Here is a 9,455-nt window from a genome sequence, read left to right as displayed (position 1 = left end):
AGACATATGAAAAGGCCACAGGAATCAGTATATAGCACATATATTGTATATTGCGGAAATCGAATCGGATGAAATGCGAGCGAGCGCCCAGCACCCAGCATGAGATGCGCTCCGGACCCCCCAGGTGAAAAGCTACCTCCGTTTCAAGCTATATCTCTGTGGATCTCTAGTATCAAAAGTAGAGGAGTCAAAAACCCGAGGCCATTTTCTAGAAAATACTGCAAAGGGTTGAGTATATTGCAGAGTAACAAATACAACCTTGACTGACCCGTTAAAGAACATTAGTCATCTATTATTACTACTACATATCGGTTTCTTTAAAAATGAACAAACGTCTTGGTAATACAACGATTTCTAAAGGGAGATACAAAGAGAGTATTGAACAGTCAGAGTAGGAAAGAATTAAAAAGGTTATATAAGGCCAGCTTAAAGCAACCCTGTTAACTCAAGCACTCGTCCACTCAGGTCCAGTCGCTCGTTCCCGCGGTCAGGAACGCCCTCGCTACACACTGTTTGCCGCCCAAGAGCAGCAAGAGTAGTTAAAAAAAACAGTCCTCAACATTCGGTGACGTGCCGCGCCTCCAGAGGATCGCATGCTCAAATACATCGAGAGAATAGATATACTCTTACGTAGAACTTAATACAATACATTCATACTGTAATGAGAATCGCCAAGGCCAGAAGGTGAGTGAGCCCGGAAGTCGGGACTCTTGGCTAGGACACAAACATCGATCTGTCGTTTGCAGTTAAGGAACAATGAGCTTTAAGTGCGCGCGTTGTCCCGAGCATCACAGCCTAGGACTGGCAGCTCCGCGGGACCTCTGAATGTCTCTTTCTGTGCGTGTTGGAGTACTGCTTTTAAGTGCCAAGAAGTGAAAGGCTTTGCCACTGTGCAAAACGCATTAGGTCATTGCAAACGTAGAGCAGGAGAGAGAGAAAATAAAGAGGGGGAGGGCTCGCAATGTTTGTGTGGGTTCGGTCACCGACTCTGTCACTACTTTGGACAACATGGTTCTGCGTGTTTCGTCTGAGTGAGGAAACAGATAGAGAAACAGACAGACTGCATGTACTGGTCATGCCTCCGTCACGCCACTTCGGTCTTTGCTCGGAGAAAAAAAACAATCCAAGCCTACATTCTCCTCCGGTCAGAAAAGCTAAATCACAGACGGTACGTTGGCACCCTTCGAGAGGGGAGGCTGAGGGCATCGCACGGCAGTCCAAAGCTTCCTCCTCTGCGAGCGAAGCGCTGTGCAGAAGTCTTGCGATTCTTCTCGTGTATCAAAAAAGAACAGTCTGTTCCATGAAGGCAAGAAAAGCTGCATTAAATTCCACCGGAGGGCTTGAGGGGCCCGTGTGCTTAACCACCCTCCCTTCGCCGCGGCTGCTGGCCTGTCCTCCAGGTCTAAAGCTTCCCTGGAGACGGGAGACAAACATTCAAAGGATGGCTGCTCCCACCCAGCATCCTCTGCTGGCCTTCATGTGGACTCCAGCGTGTCCAGCTGGAACATGTTGTGATTGGTGGGCGTGGTGAAGAAGAGCTGGTCGTTGGGCGTCGAGCGGTTGTCGCAGGGGCTGTTGAGCCCCAGTGTCCTCTCGAAGTCCAAAAGCTGCCCCATGAAGTTGAAGTTGGGCGAGATGTTGGACTTCTTGCGCTTGACGAAGTCGTAGGCGTCGTTGAGCGACAGGTTGAGCTTCTGCATCAGGTACGCCACCGTGACGGTAACCGAGCGACTGATGCCTGCTAGGCAGTGCACCAAGATGCCACACTTTTTGGAACGAGCTTCATCTGAGGAACAGAACACAAACAGACAAGCCTTGAGTGCTAAATCACACACACACACACACACACACACACACACACTACATGAATGAACTCCGCTTCAGTTTGAGAGCATGAAAAACTCACATGCCCACATTTAATTACAAAATGAATGAGCGGAGGTCATGGTCACTGTGTGGCTCAGCTTTAAGATGAACTAGAATGTTTAATAGATAGGTTTTAAGCTTAAATAGATTTTATGTTTAAAAGAGATGCATTTAGAGATGTTTTTGACAAGCCCATCAGCTTCAATGACACATTTCAAAAACTACTGGTCTGTGTACACATTCAAGGCCTGTTCACATCAAAACGAATGTTTGGTGCGTGAATTCAAATTAACCTTTTAATTTGAATGAACAGCTATCAATGCATCTGTTCAGACCATGCCGTCAATGCGACTGATTTTATTTTTTTAAGAGAGGTGTTCTAATCTCTTTCCCAATCGCACCGATAGAGTGGTCTTGGTTCTGGAAGTATTTTTTAAACCTTGAACCGAACCAAACCAGCTATGAGGTCAATCACAACATTACAAACTTTGATTTGAAGCAAAAAGGTTTTGAAAATTAGACAAAAGTACAGGACTGTAAAAAAAAAAAAAAAAAGTACAGACTTAATGGCGGTGGCGCGGGGGGGCCGTGGGGAGAGACTACAACCCCATTTATCAAATAATATTTAAAAAATAGTAAATAAATAAAAACGGTGGAGAAATATAAAACTGTGAGATATGTTGATTATATGGACAAACAAACATATTTTACATTTATTGCAATTTATTTTCAAATCTTACTTAGCCAATTCAAAATCAATCCCTCTAGTAAATGAATGGTATTTTAACTTCCGGAAACTGACTATTGAACTCTAAGAACAGGCCCGTGTGAACAGGCCTGCCGACAAACACCTTTGGCTGTTGCGTTTCAGTTCTTCACATTAGCATTGTTTTTTAAGCTTAAAGTCATGACGTCATCACTCAAGAACCAATGAGGATTGATCCTGTGGACATGTGGTCAAATTTGGTTTGGTTTAAAAGCAAACAAAGGTTTAATTTTCACTCCATTATCATACAAAGTGATCATATTGCCTCAGAAGCATTGGAGTTGTTCGGATCACATTTGTTACCTTCAGAGAGCTTGAAACCTTCAGATCACACTGACTTTAACTGTATGGGCAAAGTCATACAGGTTTGAGATGACAATGTTCATTTTTGGGTGAACGATCCCTTTAAGAGATGTGTCTGATGTGAGTCTGTTGGACGCTGAACCAGTTAGTTGTTGGCTCTTGTAAGTAGTTAGGCCTAAATCCCAACTTCATAAGATGCAAAAACACAGCTCTACTGAGCTCCTGAAATGACTGATCACGACAGGCCGTGGCTGTGATCTGAAGTCTGCTTCAGTTAGGCCTTTGATAAGAGTGAGGCGCATTACAGCTCCAGTCAGTGGACTGTTCACACAACAGTGACTATTTTTAGTGACGTGACGTGACATGTGGCCAAGTATGGTGACCCATACTCGGAATTAGTGCTCTGCATTTACCCATCCAAAGTGCACACACACAGCAGTGAACACACACACACCGTGCACACACACCCGGAGCAGTGGGCAGCCATTTATGCTGCGGCGCCCGGGGAGCAGTTGGGGGTTCGGTGCCTTGCTCAAGGTGCCTTGCACCTCAGTCGTGGTATTGAAGGTGGGAGAGAGCGCTGTACATTCACTCCCCCCACCTACAATCCCTGCTGGTACGAGACTCGAACCCACAACCTTTGGGTTATGAGTTCGACTCTCTAACCATTAGGCCACGACTTCCCCAATATGCACCATTACAAACACAGATCACATGAGAAACGCCCTCTCTGAAGCCTTCTACTAGGTCTGATCCGTGAATGGGAAAAAGTACAGCTATACATTATTTAGTGCATCTAGTTTTGTGGGCCATTTCCTCGTCTCCGCTCGTGATGGATGTGGCCTGAACACTCAAGAGTCCAGCTGAACAATGAGGTCACTTCCCCCAGAAACACTGGCCCCAACACGGAGACATTTCTCCTGTACGCTTCTAAGCTTCAATTCATTCATGAAACGCAACGTACAGTATGTACAACACACAGTGAGCTCTCCAGCCTTCGCTGTTTTTCATCTAAACGGGAAGTTCCTTTCAGCAAAGCTTCCTAATGTTCAACAGCTCAAGCAGCGGCTCAATTTACACAAACGATCACACGGAGAGTATGTTTACGCAGCAAAAGCGAAAGCGTTCACAGACCGAACAGCAGCGTCCAGCTGCATAACAGGATGTTGTGACAGTTTAGTGCACCAGTTTGCCCTTCCGCTTCTCTTGTACCATCGGATAATGCATATTTAATGATTATTTCAGCCGACAATGAACCTGTCATCATGTACTCATCCTCATGTCGTACAGGTCAACACTTTCCCCTTTTGAGTGAACCATCCCTTTATTTCCATTCAGTTGCACGGTTAACTCATCTGTTGGATATTTCCCACACACACCATGGCTATTGAAATGCTAAGAATGAGCAGCAGAAACCAGAACAACAGGTTCCAGTCAAGAGCACACAGCCAAACTACCGTCACGCGAAAACACCTCCAGTGTGAATGGGAAATTATTTGGTAACACTTTCTATGAAGCCCGTATTTCTAATACATTATAAGAGCATTCTTAAGGCATTATAATGAATGCATAATGTATTATAAAAAAAACACCCTTATAATATGTTGTTTCATCTCATAAATAATCATAACAATTATAAAACTTAGTTGAGTTAACATGCAATAAGCATCATTTTAAATCCATTTAATTTATAATGGATTATAAGCCTCTGTACAGAATCTTATTGATTCTACAATAAATATAGTTAAAATCAAATGTGCCATATTACACACTCATCTGATCAGATCTCTGTGATCTTACAGCGGTTTAAGAAAAAATATAATTTTTTATTTTTATTATTATTGTTGTTATTATTTGTGACCCTGAAGCACAAAACCAGTCATAAGGGTCACTTTTTCGAAATTGAGATTTCTACATCATCTGAAAGCTGAATAAATAATCTTTCCATTGATGTATGGTTTGTTAGGATCGGACAATATTTGAAAATCTGGAATCTGAGGGTGCAAAAAAATCTAAATATTGAGAAAATCATCTTTAAAGTTGTCCAAATGAAGTTCTTAGCAATGCATATTACTAATCAAAAATTAAGTTTTGATACATTTACGGTAGGAAATTTACAAAATATCTTCATGGAACATGATCTTTACTTAATATCCTAATGATTTTTGGCATAAAAGAAAAATCTATAATTGTGACCCATACAATGTATTGTTGGCTATTGCTACAAATATACCCCAGCGACTTAAGACTGCTTTTGTGCTCCAGGGTCACATATATAAGTGGTCTTTGTCTGCTTTAAATAAAGTAACAAGTTAACAACTGCAAGATATGAGACTTATAATATATCATAACTATGGGAAATATAATCCATTGTAAGTGGATGCATTGTGTTAATTGTGCATTATAAATCATCATTAAGCTCTTAAAAGCTATAACCACAAATAAGTAAACATTATAACGCATTAAAACTTGTTATGATTACTCATGAGATGATACAACATATTATAAAGTTTTTATAATGCATTATTCATTCATTATAATGCCTTAAGAATACTCTTATAATGTATTATAAATACAGGCTTCATAGAAAGTGTTATTTCAATTCGGTGTTTCAGTACATGATCACACAATCCTGCTGCCAAAGGCAAGTAAACATTGAGCTCACACACTCACGGCTTTAGCACAAAAAACAGTGCACACCTTCAGCACTTGATGGGACAGAGTATAAAGGCTAACTGAATGAGCCTTTGTAATGCAGATATAACTTTAGACTAGATGTTTTTAGGAAATGACTTCCGAAAGTGTCAACCGAGATCTGCCACAGACAGCACGTGTGGCTTCACCTGAAAAACACCGAGATCAAAACTAAACCGTTTCCGTCCTCATTCATCTGGAGACTCGAGCTTTCAGCTCGCTTTATTTTTTTTACATTCAAAGCAAACGACGAGGTGCGTGTGCTTTGTAGTTTGTGTGTGCGTGTCGCTCTCGATTCACGTTCACCATTAGCGGTGGCGCTCTGTGATCTATGGCCTACATTGATCACTTCTGTACAGCTCACTGAATCAATTATATCCACTTCCTCTGCTGCACCCTTCCAGTAATGTTGTGCCCTTGTTTTACATCACCACGGGAAAGCTCATTTGCTTGAGAGGTGTCTAGAGATGACTATCCAGTGCTGTTCCTCATGCAGACCACAGGTGAACATGAGCGCCTCTACAATGCCGCACGGTTTGATGACATTTAAGGTCATAGAAAATGAGAATTCGTGAAAATGCGAACGGAAGAGGTCCTGAACTTCAGGAATTCACTTCCACATGTGGAACTTACCGATGAAAGAAATGGCTTCAGGGAAAAACTGAGATAGGTTTTGGCTCCAGTGATCCGAGATGGGAATCTGCTTGTACTTGAATTCCCCGTCGTGCTCGAACATGTTGGGCAGGTTGGGAGTCACGTTCAGGATGTACTTGATGTTGTACTTGCCCAGAATGTCCAGGTTGGCGGAGTCTTTGGCACAGCCCAGGTAAAGATAGGGTAAGATCTGGACTGGGAATGCTGGTTGGTTACTGGGCAGCGGGCTGCCCTCGGACTCGGTGGCGCTGCCCGGTTCCCGGTCCGACTCGCCGTCAGAGCAGTCCGAACTGATGCGCAGGCCGCCGAGACCCAGCACGGACGCGGGAGGAGAGCTGCTCGGACAGGAGCAGTCCAGGTTCGTCTCGCAGCAGGAGGCGGAAACTTACCGATGAAAGAAATGGCTTCAGGGAAAAACTGAGACAAGTTTTGGCTCCAGTGATCCGAGATGGGAATCTGCTTGTACTTGAATTCCCCGTCGTGCTCGAACATGTTGGGCAGGTTGGGAGTCACGTTCAGGATGTACTTGATGTTGTACTTGCCCAGAATGTCCAGGTTGGCGGAGTCTTTGGCACAGCCCAGGTAAAGATAGGGTAAGATCTGGACTGGGAATGCTGGTTGGTTACTGGGCAGCGGGCTGCCCTCGGACTCGGTGGCGCTGCCCGGTTCCCGGTCCGACTCGCCGTCAGAGCAGTCCGAACTGATGCGCAGGCCGCCGAGACCCAGCACGGACGCGGGAGGAGAGCTGCTCGGACAGGAGCAGTCCAGGTTCGTCTCGCAGTGCTCTGGGTATTCAGTCTGAAACTTGTTAAATCCTCCTAGAACACGCCAGATAACACACGCACTCATTAGTCAACAGCTCTGCAACGGATCACAATCTGACAAGAGTGGAAAACTACACACAGATCTTACATTCTAATAAAGCAATAAGCCCCGTGAAGCCGTGGTTTACAGTGAATTTATAACAGCTTGTTAGGTACGAGTGTCTAAAGCCTCCTTAGCTGTTATAAATTCACTGTAAACCACGGCTTCTTGGGGCTTATTGCTTTATTCTTCCACCAAACAATGTAGCTCCTCAGAAACAGTTGTGGTTGCTACAAAGTGGTTGACGAGCAACACACAGAAGTCAACAAAGGTGTGTGTTACTTTGTAGAGTAATTTACAACAGCTTCGAACGCGGCTCAGCCAATCAGAATCAAGCACCGGAACTCTTCGGTTTATAATACAGAATTACTAACACACAGTCTGACCTAAACTAAAGTGTCTGTGGCGAGATGTTACAGCATTCCTTACAGCTAATTCGTGTTTTAATGTTACTACTAGTACTCATTTTTAGTCACTAGGAATCCAAATAGTTTTTAATATATATATTCCAAAGCTAACTAAATATCTATTTATGACATATTGCAGCTGTTATTAGTTAGTGCAACCTAACATTGCACAGTTAACTGGTAACTTAAAATGTCATAATTAAAACTGGAACAGTTATAGACCCAAAAACGATCATTCGGACATTAATTTACCCTCATGCTCTTCCAAACCAGTATGACTGGGAATAAAAAACACGGACATTTCTCAAAATATCTGAACATCCCTCAGAGAAAAGGTTAGGAAGGACACGTGGCAGAGTACATGAAGTGTTCTTCAGTATATCTGAACCACACAGATGCTCATAAAACTGCAATAGTTGTATCTAGGCATGACGCCTAGGAGCGAAGTGCATACTAGCAGCTAGTGAGCCACTGGAGCAGCTACTAGTCACCATCTCTGAGTGAGCATGAATGGCGCTCATGACGGACGGCACGGTTTTGTGAATGGCGGCGAAAGCGAGAATTACAGCGCCAAACGCCATTTCCACGACAAAACCCGCGACATACGCGCATACCTGCAGGAATATCGAAGGCGAGAGGGCTTATTTGTCGAAAAGAGCGAAAGTGCGTCGTGATTCAGTCGTCTGGCGGTTCATTCATGAATCGCTCGCTTTCCTCTGAAAGACAACATGGCGGAGCCATTTGAGGACATTAATTGAAAACATGTTTGTTTCTCTTTAAAAAAAAAAAGGTCTGCAGTCAAATCAGGGACAGAAACGGCCTGTTTTAAAGATGTAAATATTTCTCACATGGAGAATTAGCTCGTCTTTCGTGATCTAAACCACGCTGAATTCGGCGTTTCACCTCGTGAACTTTTTCACCGCTTAATTCCCAGAGAAACTTGCATTTCAACTTAGAGCAGCGGGGGAGATTTAATCCGTTGGACACAGAAACGCGTTCAAACGCGCCGTCCCCGGTTATTCCCCGTACGTGCGCTTCGGCGGCGGCTTTACCCTCCAGGTAGAAGGCTTGGCATCCGTCGTCCCGCAGCTTGTGCAGGAGGAGCCCGAGCACGGATCCCGCGGCCCCGCTCTCCTGCCAGGCCGCCGCCGCCTCGTCGTACAGCAGCACCGTGTCCGTCTTACAGCGCTTGGCGAAGCGCTCCTTGTCCTCGGTGTTGGGGATGATGGAGCGGATGGGCAGGTTGCCCTTCTTCAGCCTCCGCAGCATGAGTCCCGGGATGGCCAGGTTGATGGCGGACTCGATGTGCGAGGACTCGTAGAGCTCGTGTGAGCGGCAGTCGAGCAGCAGCAGCGATCCTCCGCCGCTGTGCAGCTCCTCCTGCAGCCACTCCGCGCTTTTGCTCGACATCATCGCGCCGCTCCAGAGAGTGTGTTTCATGGGGAGCGAGGGCGAGGCTGCGGTGTGCGCGGAACGGGGGGAAAAGACAGTCAGGCGCTGAGAAGAAGTTCCCCCGTGGGCACGGGCTCCGCTGCTTCACCAGCTCACCGCGGCTCCGCTCCGCTTGGCGTCCATAAGAGGCTGCTGCTGCGGGGGGCGATCCGTCAGATCCGGGCTGAACGCGCTGAACGTGTCGCGGCTGTGGCGGCGCGAAGAGAGCAGCTCATGATCGCGGTCTGTCTGCTCTGCTCGTCATCTTCTGATGGCGGTTTGACAGGCGGTAATAAAACCCTCGCGTCACGCGGGTGGGCGGGGTCTGCGCTGGAGAATTTAAAGACGCAGCGCTTCTTATTTTCCCTCCCAAAACAATGGCGCTTAGGGATAGACGATACCGCTTATTTTGTTTTCGATATCGATACCAATATGATACTTCTAAACTGAACTTTTAAATTACGAATTTA

The 9,455-nt window shown here is 45.2% G+C and overlaps 1 protein-coding gene across 1 annotated transcript in view; it reads right to left on the bottom strand.

The window, feature by feature from the left end:
• Positions 1-9,248, bottom strand: part of LOC107677944 (dual specificity protein phosphatase 7-like) — a 9,381-nt gene extending 133 nt beyond the window's left edge. Inside the window, exons 1-3 of the mRNA XM_016473019.1 lie at positions 8,607-9,248; positions 6,673-7,101; positions 1-1,786 (exon numbers count right to left, since the gene is read on the bottom strand). The exon at positions 1-1,786 is cut by the window's left edge and continues 133 nt beyond it. Of these exons, the coding sequence (XP_016328505.1) occupies positions 1,476-1,786; positions 6,673-7,101; positions 8,607-8,994 (1,128 nt within the window). The 5' untranslated portion in view covers positions 8,995-9,248 and the 3' untranslated portion in view covers positions 1-1,475. The remainder of the gene's footprint in view (positions 1,787-6,672; positions 7,102-8,606) is intronic.
• Between the last annotated feature and the right edge of the window lie 207 nt (positions 9,249-9,455).

This window comes from Sinocyclocheilus anshuiensis, unplaced genomic scaffold, assembly GCF_001515605.1.
Source record: "Sinocyclocheilus anshuiensis isolate Anshui unplaced genomic scaffold, SAMN03320099.WGS_v1.1 scaffold1254, whole genome shotgun sequence".
Classification (NCBI taxonomy): Eukaryota; Metazoa; Chordata; class Actinopteri; order Cypriniformes; family Cyprinidae; genus Sinocyclocheilus; species Sinocyclocheilus anshuiensis.
The sequence above is the reverse complement of the archived record's forward strand: the minus strand, read 5'-3'. Positions and strand labels throughout refer to the sequence as shown.